Source organism: Notolepis coatsorum (genome assembly GCF_963971535.1).
Source record: "Notolepis coatsorum genome assembly, chromosome: 5".
NCBI lineage: Eukaryota > Metazoa > Chordata > Actinopteri > Aulopiformes > Paralepididae > Notolepis > Notolepis coatsorum.
The window spans coordinates 171,766,709-171,780,149 of record NC_140169.1 but is presented as its reverse complement, the minus strand read 5'-3'; the positions used below and the strand labels follow the sequence as shown (position 1 = coordinate 171,780,149).

The window sequence follows — 13,441 nt, the reverse complement described above, 5'->3', positions numbered from 1 at the left end:
TGTGGACGAAGCCTTGCATCACGTGTCCCCTCCTCCAGTACACGAGGAGGCAGCCGTCGCATCTTTTCACCTGCACAGCGCGATCTCTCAGTGGCGAGGAGTAACGTGTGAGAGGCTCACGCTGCCCCCGATACTTCCTGATTCTGCTGTACAGGTGTACCAACCGACCTGTAGGAGTCGCTGTCCACAACGTCCTATCCCCACCCACCGGCTTTCCCACCCCTAACACTGCCAATTGCGTTAGTATGAACGACCAGCCAAGCTGGTAGCAACGCCGAGAGCTGGGCTCGAACCCAGCATCTCCTGCGTTAGTGGCGAGCGACTTTCCCACTGCGCCACTTAGCCGCCCTAGATTTTTCATTTTTGTTTATTTATTAACTTAATATAAAACCGTGTTTAGAAAATGTTTGTTTGTTAAATACATGCTTTTGATTCTTTTTTAAGTGGCGAGTGAGTTCTTTTTGTTGTCCGCTAATTTCTCGCAATACATTTTTTTTATGTATCCATGGTTAACTTACTGGGGCGTCCGAAACTCAAGATTAACCACCTGCAGATGGCAGGGAGAAGTGCAGGGTGTGACGTATATTTTAGTTGATGAAATATTAAACACTTTTTAATTTATAAAAATAAATAGAAAATAGCCGTTATTTATTTCCATATTATTATAATGTTTCAAACCTACAGGGAGCCACTGCAGAGTGGCTGAAGAGCCGCATGCGGCTCCAGGGCCGCAGGTTGCCGACCCCTGCTCTAGGCGATACGTTTAACATGGCACGGATCCACTGAAACGGATACAAAAATCTTCACTTTAAAATGCCGCTTACGTGTGGATGAAAGGCCCAAACGTAGAGGAAAATGCGTTTTGCGAAATACCCATACTCGTGTGGACAGGGCCTGAGTTTACGTGTCAAGTGGTGCTACTGGGGGTTCCATCGGAAAACTAAGACCACCATTGCGCTCCTTGTCAAAAAGTACATACAGGGCGGCCGGGTAGCGCAGCGGACTAAGTGTCTGTCTACCACCACAGAGACAGTGGGATCGAATCCAGCTGTGGTGCCTCCGGGTTGGCCGACCGTCCATACTAACACAATTGGCAGTGTTAGAGAGTGGGAAACCCGGCGAGGGTGGGTCCTGGTCGTGGAAGGATCTAGGAGAGTTAGTGTGACCTTCCACACGTTACACTCTCCCAGTGAGAGTCCGCGCTGCCAGGTGAAAAGAAGCGGAGGGCTGGCTACACATGTGTCGGAGGAAGCATGTGATAGTCTCTGCCCTCCCAGACCGACGGTAGGGGGTAGAGTGCACAACGACCAGGAAGGGGAGTGGGAATTGGCATAACGACTAACATTGGGAGGGGAGAAAAACGGAAAAAGAAGGGGGAAAAATATCAAAAAAAAAAAAAAAAAAAAAAAAAGTACATACAATGTTCAAAACCACCTACTGATCAGAGGCTGGGAAATAATATTATTATCATTTAAAAAAATATATGTATTCAGCTTAAAGCTGCTGGTGGGAGTCTGGACAAACGAAAAGTGATGCTGAGCTTGCTCTAATTCTGCTGGGCAGGTAAACTCACTATTGCCCATTTCTCATAAGTTGCCTACTGCAGAGATGGACCTTTCTTGAGTGAAAGACATTAAGTTTAAATTGATACTCATCTATAATAGGTCACCTTATATGTCCCGCCCACTTCTGACATCGTCTCTTTATTTACTCTAGCTGAACTTTGTGACAAAGATGCTATAGCTAGTGTGGATATTCCCAAACATGCCTCTCTTATTTAAGCCTAAAACCGTTTAGCTATAGCTCATTACAGAGACATCTGTAGAGAAATAGAACAAGGGGCATGGGGAGGGTGGTTTCATTCAAAATTGACAGACTTTGAAGGCTAATTATTAGGGATGCTCGATATTGGCTTTTTTACCGATACCAATATACCGATATTGTCCAACTCTTAATTTCCGACACCAATATCAACTGATATCAACCGCTACCGATATATGCAGCCCCCCCCCCCCCCCCCCCCCCACCAAAACGGAATAATTTCAGGTAATTAACATTACATATCTCTTGTTGTGGAATTAACACAACATTATGCATATTTTTGACAATAAATAAAATCAGAATTTGTTCTTACTTGCTTGCCTGGGTAAATAAAGGTTATAGAAATGTAAAAAGAAAAAAATAAATAAATACATTTAAAAACCGATACCGATATATATTGGCCGATAATATCGGACATCCCTACTAATTATATATCTTTATAGACTGTCACAAGGCCATAGAAATGTGAAAAACGAAATCGACAAGCCGGCAGCGCCGTTTTCTAGAAACGTCTGGTTGACGACGTGAATATACCTGATGAGCCACCATGGAGTGTTCCTCCAGTTCTTCTGGCGCTGCTTCACCGGAACAGTCCAACTCAGTCCACTCATTACGCACTACAATAACACACACACACACGCACGCGCACACACACACGCACACGCACGCACACACACACACACACACACACACACGGTGTTAGAGAACAACGCACTGCTGTCGCTTCAAAACCACCCAACCTCGTGTTTGAATATAAACCGAAGACCTGTGAGACCCATTCAAACCCCATTGTTTAATTAAACTGTTAATTAATTGGAGTGACAGGGGCAAGCACAACAGGTTGCATACTGTAATTCTTGGCTAAATCACCTAAAATCTATGTTATTTTATTTTATATAATAATAAAAAAGAAAAGACCAAAAAAAAACACCCAGTTTCACCCAGTCTCTATTCCAGGGGTAGGCAACCTTAGGCACGCGTGCCTGCATAGGCACGCGGGGGCATTTGCATAGGCACAGGGGGCAGCAGTAAAAAAAAATTTATTTTTATTTTTTTGCTTTGAAATATTATAGTGAAATATTTTGCACTGTTGTCGCATTTATCTTGTTGAAATCCTCCCACAGGTTCTTTTTACTACCACATATTTAATTTAGACCCTTTATTTGTTTATTATTTCAATTTAGCTGGAAATACATTGCTACATCATTCAGTAACATTTGCAGAGCCTTATAACAAAAACATTATTACGGTCACCATTGTGACCAGTGGGATTAATCAACACATTTTATTATTTATTTTTCTATTTCATTGAACATTGCACATGTTAAAAGCAATTTTTTTTACTCAAAATGTGAGTATTACCAAGTCAACTTGTGTTCTTAAAACAATGACAATAAACATAATTTTATTAGGTTGAAATAATGTGGTTGTGTACTTATTTTTCTGGATTATTATGGATTGAAAACTGAAAACCTTAATGCACAGTAACTGAACTCAATATTTTTAAGTTCTGGTAACTTATTATTATTGTTTTTTTTACAGTGTAGTTTTGCGATCAATCAAAACTTATTTACACGATATACCTCACATTCACCCTCCATTCACATCCTGGTGTTCTCCTGGTGTTCTCCATTAGGCCTGTAGGTGGAGCTATGACAGCACCGATGGTGTGTGATGTGTCCAAAAATGAATGGGCAAATGTGAGTGAAATGGTCGCACTGTATGCAGCTGTTTGTCTGCATTGCATTCCCCCCCCCCCCCCCCCCAACTCAGATTTAGGGTTGATACAACCATCATAATAATATTGTTAATAATAACAATAACAATAATGATGTAATAATGTAAAAATTATCATTAAAAATACCTGATTATGAGAAAAAATATTTACGATGCATGGAATATTGTTGAGGCACACTAGTTACAACTATATTTCAAACAGGCACTCCATGTCAAAAAGGTTGCTGACCCCTGCTCTATTCCATTACACAGGTCCAAAGGCATACAGTAAGCACCGCTATTATCTTAAATCTCATTACAGAATGAGATTTGCCTAGCCTTTAACAAACACTGCTGATGCTGAGGAAAGGAATCCTCAGGGGGCCCCTTCTTATAGATGCTTCTGTTACATGAACCATGCTTTGCAGTTGGACTTTCATCCCTTCTCTCCTAATGACTTGAAGCATTTCACTGTATGCCCCGCATTTCACTGTATGCTTGTATGCCGTGACAAATAAAACTCTTGACTAAAACTCTTGACATTGCAAGCCATTGATATCAGGACAGGGTTAAACTGGAGAGGATACATTTATACATTGTTTCTAAAACTGTAAACTCCAATTATTACTGAGGAATTAATGCATATTATTTAATCTCTCAACAGGGCAGATTTCCTAGTGTTTGGAAATTGGCCCATGTGATTCCTTTCCATAAAGGTGGCGATAGAGAGGATTTAAATAATTGCCGCTCAATCGCCAAACTAGTTTAACAAAAATCCTGGAATCTTTGGTAAACAACCAACTCAAGTAATTTTTTTTCAAGTCACTCGATTTTAGGTCCACACTAATCAGAATTTATAGCTAATCACAGCATACAGTTACAATAGTTTTACATTAGTTAATGTAGTTGAAGTTGGTTTTTCAAGTCTCTTACAAATCTCTTGCAAAGTGACCTAAATGTAATACTTTAATACCTCTTGTACACTTTAGGTTTGTATTTAATAACCTGAATTACCTGAACTACATTTTACGGTACTTGTTGTTCCTTCAGCCCATTGTTGTCTGCGTCGCTACAGCGATGTAAAGACCCACGAAGATTAGGCAAATTAGTCCACTGATGAAAAAGTGTGTGGAAAAAGGTCTCTATAGGCATTCCTGTGTCTCACTAGAACACGGAAGGACAATTTCCTCTGATCAGATCTTCGTGATCACGGTTAAATGAACAGCCCAATTTCCCCTGAATACTCTTTTGCCATATATTGGTCCTTGGACTGGAGCATGATGCAACAGACCGCGCAATGCAATAATAATCTTTAAATACCTGACCTGCAAAATGTCACCTTAGTTCATACAATCTTGTTGTAATTGAGAGATTTGCTACGAAAAAAATAATCACTTTTTGCTAGATTTATCAGCTTATAATACGCACTTCATGTTCACATTTCCTGGTTGAAAGCAGATGACATTGGTGAAATGGACGTTAAATGTCTCATTAAGTACTTACTACAAACTTAGGTCTGTTCTGACAGCACGGTATTTATGTAACTAAATGATTTGCTGGGGGAAACCAGCAACAAGCACCACCCCCCCCAAAGTTCTTGGACTTTGGAAAAGTCCTACGCCCAGAACAGGGAGGTTTTTGGGGGTAAAATGGGGTCAAATAGATCTTCTGCTTAGACTCTGGTTCCTCAAAAGGTCCCTGGTTCTAGGGGAAGCTTCCTGCGGTGTAAAAGGAGCTGTAGTGTCAAAGGGGCCAAAACCACACCAAGTGCTCATAAAACACTGGTCAAGGCTGTGGAGACAGGGAAACACTGATATTGCTAAAACTGTTATTGAATACTAGTAATTTCTCATCCTTTTCAGCTTTTTAATTGGAATGCATGAATGAATGAATGAATGAAAACGTTAGGTTATGACTATAACCAAGTTATGTTAACACTAGTGGACGCTCTGCGTCTCATTGCATATATCTCGCTTCAGCATATATACACTGAATAAATTTCAAAATGTACCTTTAAATGCCAGTATTTATCTGACCACACCCCCATCCGCTTACCTATATAAGCAGGGGTGGTGCCACACACTCATCTCCTTCCCAACAAATTTCACCACAATGAAAAATCAAGGGCCGCAGCGGCGTCTAGACGCAGAGCGTCCACTAGTGTTAACAGAACTTGGTTATAGTCATAACCTAACGTTCTGTATCACACTAGCTCCCGCTCTGCGTCTCATTGCATAATAGGAGCTGAGCGGGAGCTAGAAGCTCGACAAATACACCCCGCTGAGGCCCCCCACAGCCATCAGATCAGGGAGGGCCTAGCCCCCCCGACCCACCCTAATGGAGGGCACCCCCCCTATTGGTGGCTTCACGGGAGGGCGACGGACCCGACCGTGCGAAGAGGCACTCAAGCAACTCAACGCACAGGGTGAGCAGAGCGTGGCTTGACCCCACGACTACACACACGCACAACCCGCATGCCACCCGGGAACGAACGGAGGAAACAACCTCGTTACTGCCCCCAGAATCACGGGGTCAAGGGCAAACCCAACCCCGTGGCAAGGCCGTAGCAGCGGAGCGCGAAGGAAGACCCAGACCCACCAAAGGGACTGGACCCCCTGGAACGGGGGCCCGGAGAAGTCCATGATGCCAGCATCAAGACCCCACCAGGTGGGCACTTAGTGACCCCGCCCCCCACATCGCCAGCGTATTCGGACAAAGGCCCCTCAGCCGAGCGGGCCCTGTCCCCCCAATAGTACACCGCCTGGCACACTGACCCTGCAGAACAGGCAGTCAGCATGGCCGTAAGCACACAAAAAAGGTTAACCAACGGAAGCAGGCAGCGCACCGGGGAAAAACCAGGCAACAGGCTGTTAACCCTAGCCTGGAGACTGCGGACGAGACAGGCGCCAGAGGGGACAGCTGAACACAGCCGCACCGGCAGAAGGGGCGTATGCTGGCGTTGTTGCATGACCAAGCCTCCATTTAAAAACCCCCACCCAGAGGGGTTGAGGCAGAGAAGGCTGACACGATTGGCAGACGTCATGAACGTGCAGGGGCACCCTCAACCGGTGAACCCGGGAGTTGACACTGCTCCAACACACCAGGGAATCAACCACCTTGGTGTTACCCAATGCGGTGGTTGTTCCTATAACCCCTCAAGAAAAAAATCCAAAACACACCTGCGGGTATACACCGGCTACACCGCAGTACAAGTGTTTCAGTTTTCAAAAAAGGGTTAACCCAGGCCTACGGGTCGACGAAACATTACTTCGGACCGGGCCTGGCGATACGGGAAGCACAGGGTCACCAGAGGAGGTCAAAGACCACCCCAACAGGCCCCTCTTCGCCATGCGTGAGAGAGGAGTGAAAAATAATGGAGAACCCGCCCCTAAGCACACCGTACTTGGTATTCCTAGGTGGTCTCCCAACCAAGTACTAACCAGGACCAACCTGTGTAGCGGCCGAGATCTGACGAGATCGAGCGTGTACAGGTTGGCATGGCCGTAAGCTATTACGACAGTGCTGAGTAAAAAACGTACTCAACCAGGGTCTCCATAGTGCTTAACCCTGTGACACCCGGACCAACCTGGCATTTTTCCCCCTGAAAAAAGCCCAAGTCCCTCAGGGTACCAGAACAGCAGATCTGCATCCCCGGCGGACAACGGGTTCAACTGATCCGGACCAGCGTGACCAGAACCAGTCCCGTGCCCTAACCACGCCGACATGCCTACTCCAGGAGAAAGGGGAGATATGCGTGTTGATCTTAACATGAAAAGAAGGCGCCACCCAGACGTTCGGGCGAACCGCGCCCGGTGGCCCACCCCCAGGGCGTGAGACCCCTCTACATATGTTCAGATCCATTCCGTCATCATCCCCCAGACATGAACGAGAATCCGTCGTGGTCGTGGGATGTGGTCGTCGGAAGAGGAAAAACCTCCATCCCAGTTGCTTTATAAAAACGCCGTTTTAACCTCAAGCAACCAAGGCGTGCCAGTCAGTCGCCTGTTTACAGCGAGCTAGCACTATACGTGCGTTGGGACACACCCACATCAATGAACAGGCTATTTAGACCTGTCATTGAATCCCCAAGGCGCCCAGGGGAACGACAAGAGGGGTGTGACACTTCCTAACTCCAACTCTTTTTTTAATAGAAAAGAAGGAAGCACCAACAGTATGTATCCCAGTCTACACAGCCGGGGGTAAAAATCTTTCACATTTTTACATCCCACCACCCTCCCATAGGAAGGAGACGGGAATCCCCAGAGAGACTTCCCACGCGAGCTGTACAGATTGAAAAGAATATATTGCACCTTGAGCCATGTAAAAAATTGGTTTTAGGGCTCTCCGGGGAAGAGGCACTGAACCCATACACACTCAATAATCTAATTGAATCGATAGTCATACACAATAGAATAGGACACCTTCTAGAGGGTCCACTCACCTTGACAATCTGAGGAGGAGGCTCTGTACTCTGAAGGAGGCTCCCTCACATGGAAGGAGGAGTCCGAACTCACAGAAGGCCCGAATAGGCGCTTGGTGAGGAGGAGCCCTGACCACCCCCCGAAAACAGATCCATCACATGGACCTGAACAGCACACGGAAGTTCTACCAACAGAGACGCGCACGGTGACGTACTCTATGGCGGGGGAATTTCTGCGGTGCACACGCCCAATATTCCAGGCCGTGGGACCAGGAAACTCCCTCCCCCCACCCCCCCACCCCGTAACGTGCCGAACCGCAACGTGACAGGAACCTTGAAGGACAGGGGGTGTACCCCTGACCAACAGAAAAAAGGGGGAGAGGAAAGGTTACCAGTTCACCCCTTTACGACCCCACACCCATGATACGATGTAATGACAAAAAGAGAGTAAGACACAGTCATAGTCAGCTCTATGAAGCGTTTGACAGCTTCACACAGCGCATGAGCTAACCTGCTATCTGATTTTTACTAAGGAAAAAACACAAAATAGAGAGGGCTCTCTAAGAGCCCTGGTCCAAACTTACACATGTGCTTCTGTGGCCAGTCCAACCCAGTTGTAGGTCACATGACACACACAACCCATCATCACCTACAAAAAATGGCAAAAACACTCTACAGAGGAACGCCGTTTTTCATAATGAGAGAATACATAATTCTCGATTAGTATCGGCCACAGGCCTTGCTAAGCACACACGAAAGCGACCAAACAATCTTTTCTTTTAGGAAAAATAAAGTTTCTCCAGCAGTCTTAGCACAACCTCAGCAATCAAGCTAAGGGTTACATCGCATCCCTACCACACAAAGACACAATGTAGTGCAACAACATGTGATAGGAGGATGAAGAAGTCCCCAGGGAACCGGGGGGAAACACAATCCTCCTACTTTACCCTTAATACGGCCAGTTAAAACAGGAAAACCTGTTAATATGTGAACACACTGTTTATTGTCATCACAGGCTGAGAAAAGAATATTCTTTACTCATTTGTCACTAAGCATAGCTTCATAGGTTAGTTACCCCTTAGTTGTGAGTACACGGTACATATAAACACACATGATGTTTCTCACACAACAACCAGATCATTTTCACATCTGTAACAACAACCCAATTTGCACAGAGAAGCTAATTACCAGTGACAAGACAATTCACACAAAACTCGCGTCGTATCCTAAATGTATTGCAGCAACACACGTTTTTGGAAAACATCGTTATTTACAAAACATTTAGAAGGTAAAGCCAGAAGACGTGTATAAGGTCTGGCCAAACCTTGTCCTACCCGGAGTGTAGATCAACGAAGTGCAGTCTCAAGGCCCCGTAGAAAACACAGCCGTCCTGTGTTGTTCGACCTGGGCAGCGTCGCCACTCCAACCCGTCGCTACGGTCCCCTTTGTTGACGCAGGCTTTGCCGTCCTGGCCCAGGGCAGGTTCGACGAACATCCTCTGTCAAAGATGACGTCGTAGTCAAGAGTGTTTAAAACATGTTATAATCAAAGCACGTTCAACAGAGTAGCATTAAGCTAACGGCCGCTCCAACCGTCGGTCACTACTGCCCCTGCCCGCGAGACGCCGAGCGAACGGCGCACACGACCAGAGGGGAGCTTGCGGCGGCGCGCGAGGCGCCGGAGCTACCCCGCGCTGGGCCTTGGCCGATAGCAGCAAGCTAACGTTTCCTAGTGATCACAGCAGGCTAGCGCCGCAGCTAACAGCTGACTGGCTAACAGTAGGCCCAACCTATGTAGGCCACGCAGTGATCCCAGCAGGCTAACGCCGCAGCTAACAGCTGACTGGCTAACCGTAAGCTAAGCAGCTATCACCTGAACTTGTACACAATGATATAACACTCACCCAGACAGGCCGCCGTTCTGAAACCCTCCTCACTTTTTAAGAGAAAAGAGAAACAAGATGTCAACACAGCTTTACAACGGTGATTTTACCAACACCCGACGGAGCCAGCACAATACCCAAACTGGCCTGTGTAGCTGACTTGAACATAGATCTTCCGCTATCGAACATCTATGCCCATATCTCCTCGTGAAGGAATACTCTCATTTGGATATGAAAGAAGGGGCTACACGGTGACAGAGAGATAACCACTCGTCCAGAAAACACAGGGATCACCAGTGTTAATGGTCGCGGCCCACTAGTTAAAACTATAATGGGCTTCAGACCAAGGTCTTCTGTCGCCTAAGAGGCTGAACAAAGGACCCTAGCCTGGGGCCGGTTTTCATAAACATTGTCAATTAGCCCCCATAGCACTAACAGACAAGTGGAGCCTGCCAGCAAACAGTACTCACCCAACCTGAAACCCACCGCTTCTCACAACAGCGGCGCGTCCTACAGTTCAGCTGTGCCCTGAAAGGTTTCACCCCAACCAACACAGCAAGGAACTGCAGTTGAGAGGCATGCAGCGGCGTGCTCCCAATACGAAAACCGGTGGAGGATTTTAGAATGATCATCATCTTCCAGACACTCCAGTACGAAGACAATATCGCCGTATTTTCTCGAAAATAGTGAGAGAGAAAATAAAGATATGATGTCAACGTATCTCCTTGTTCTTCCTTTCCTCAGAGTAATATTTTTCTCCACGTCAAGTGGGCATATAGCAACACGTTGCTTGTGATGAAATTTGAGAAGGAGATGAGTGTGTGGCACCACCCCTGCTTATATAGGTAAGCGTATGGGGGTGTGGTCAGATAAATGCTGGCATTTAAAGGTACATTTTGAAATTTATTCGGTGTATATATGCTGAAGCGAGATATATGCAATGAGACGCAGAGCGGGAGCTAGTGTGATACAGAACTTTATTTAACAGATTGCAGAATGGGTACAATACAGTACGGCTCAATACACACAATTGTTAAGGGGATGCAGACCTGAAAAAGACGTTGGTCTTGTTTCCATCAGGGTCCCCCATTTTCAATTCATATAGATATATAGATTCATATAGACATCACATTGGACTTGAGAGCCGACATTGACTGCATTGCCATAGTAACTGCTGCTTGGAATTAGTGGGTTCAACGTTAAAAACGTGATGATGACAGCGAGACCCATACAAAATTCTAAACAACTTTATTATCCATCCATGTGGCCAAACAAACATAAAGTCCACAATAAACATTTAAGACAACTAGGGCTGACCCCTATTAGTCGAATAGTCGACTAATCGATCGAAAGGAGCCGTAGTCGACTGACAACCTCTTAGTCGAATGCAAAAAAAAAAGAAAAAAAAAATATATATATATATATATATAATTTCTTTTATCTTAATTTTTTTATCATTCTTTCCAAAAGGAAAGAGGCCTAGAAGCGTGGCTAACGCTAATGGCACGCATACCAGAGGCTAACTGCCTACGAAAACAGGCACTGAAAGAGGATTTCACCCATCTAATGAACACACTAGACTAGACAAATATCAAGATGTATCCATCAGTGGACCAATTGCATGCTTTCGCAGAGAACAAGGAGCCTTCCGTCGACTCCTTCAGACATTAAGCACCCCCCACAGCCCAAATAGAATGATAAAATATATATATATGTAGCATCCTGAATATTCGACTATTATTAAGTGCTGACTTAACCTTTTATCTCCCCTTGGTGCACAAAGACATGTTAACCGGTTTCCCTTGATATTCTCCTGAACAATGACGCAAGTTTCTCCTTCTCTCACCGGCTGGAATATGGATTATAAACACTAACTGAATCATATTCACATTCACCCAGTTCTTCCTGTGGGACTGGTGGGCGGTGGCCAGCAGGGGGCGGCAGTGGCAGGTGGAGTGCAGGAGGAAGGCGTCGAGAAGAAGCAAGTCACCTGAACGGAAGTGGAGAGAAACAGTCTCTTCGGCGTTGAACGTGAACCTGAGAGGTCGTATCATCAAGGAGCCCCGTCGTGAAGCACACGTGTACGTCCAGCGGGAGCGGAAGTGCAGTGAGTTTGGAGGGGAAAAGGAGAGGGAAGAGCTGCCTGTGGAGGACTGGATCCAGGCAATGAGGACCCATCTCCGTGCCAGTCGAGTGCCGGCGGAGGAACAAGTGGAGGTCGTACAGCTCCACCTGAAAGGCGAGGCGAAACAGACGGTGCGCTTCCTGACAGAGGGAACCGCCCCCGACACAGAAGGCTTGTTTGCGCTCCTCGAAGAGACCTATGGAGACAAGGCCCCTGTCAGTGTCTGCCTGGGGGAGTTTTACGACCGGAGGCAGGCCGCCGGGGAGACTGTGGGACAATTCGCCTACGACCTGCAGGAAAGGATTCGTCACCTACGACGTCGGGCGCCCACACAGGTCGCCGACGCCGCCGGCCTGCTGCAGGAACAGTTTGTGGTGGGCCTAAGAGACGAGACCCTGAGGCGGGAGATGCGGAGGTATGTGAGGGAAGATGGGACGCGGACGTTCCCCCAAGTGATGCTGGCGGCGATCGACTGGTCCGAAGAGGAGGTGGTCCTGCCCCCCGCGAGGGGTGCCGCCCGGGGCATGATACACGGTGTCGCCGCGGAGAGACGCGAGCCACCTCTGGACATAGCCGCACGCCAGGAGTCCATCCGACAGCTCTTCGCCGGCCAGGAGCAGTTGGGCGCGCGCCTGGAGCAGCTCTTCCAGGAGCGAGACACGCCCCAAAGAGGCTTCGCCGGAAGCCGACGGAGGGGAGACGTGCCCTCTACCCCGCGCAGACTACCCCGCCGGAGCGAGGATGGGAGACTGATCTGCTACGCCTGTCAACAGCCCGGCCATATCGGCCGCGAGTGCCCCCACGCGATGGGAAACCACGCCTGACGGAAGCACCGGGCTGTGAGGTTCCTCCCCCACAAGTACAGGGCGGCACTCACACAGCAGCCGGCGGGTCGTCCGACCTGGCGACCGCCAGATGATGGGCTGGAGAGGGAGGTGTGGTGACGTGCCGGATGATACGCCACCAAGGCGGCCGGCCCGACGGAACACGCTGGTGCCCGGTCGCACATTCCAATGAGACCAGGACCAGAGGTAGTGGACACAGAAAAGGACGTTCTAGCGATCCCAGCGGAAGGCGTTTGTGCTCGCCGGAGGCCCGAGGCACGGACCGGCCCGCCGCAGGCCCCCGCCCTGGTCGCAAGGCCAACCGAAGAGGTGAGCCCATGGGAGCCGCCGGAAGTCAACAGCGAAGGTTACGTAACGATTTCGGCGGAAGGAGTTCGGGCTTGCTTGCTCCGGGCTGCGTGGGGTCGGCCGGCCTCCGTCCGTGCTCGCTGGAGCCCCGAGAAGCGGACCGATCCGTCGGGGATCCCAGTGGTCGGCGTAAGGCAGATAGCGGTCCAGAAGGGAGACGGCGGATATAGCTGGGACGAGATACGGCAATTCCAAGTGGAAGACCCGGAGGTGGGGCCCGTACGGGAGGCGGTGATGAAAGGGATTCACCCCACCGGAGTGCAACTGCAAGAGGTGAGCCCGCT

At 47.8% G+C, this 13,441-nt stretch overlaps 1 protein-coding gene across 2 annotated transcripts in view; it reads right to left on the bottom strand.

Annotated features, from left to right (window-relative positions):
* The window catches only part of klhdc3l (kelch domain containing 3-like), an 81,495-nt gene that overhangs the window by 18,393 nt on the left and 49,661 nt on the right, over positions 1–13,441 (bottom strand). Inside the window, exon 3 of one of the 2 annotated variants that reach the window (XM_084315288.1) lies at positions 2,356–2,438. The exons of the other annotated variant lie outside the window; for it this stretch is intronic. Coding sequence (XP_084171414.1) covers positions 2,356–2,438 — 83 coding nt within the window. The remainder of the gene's footprint in view (positions 1–2,355; positions 2,439–13,441) is intronic. 2 annotated transcript variants of the gene reach the window in all.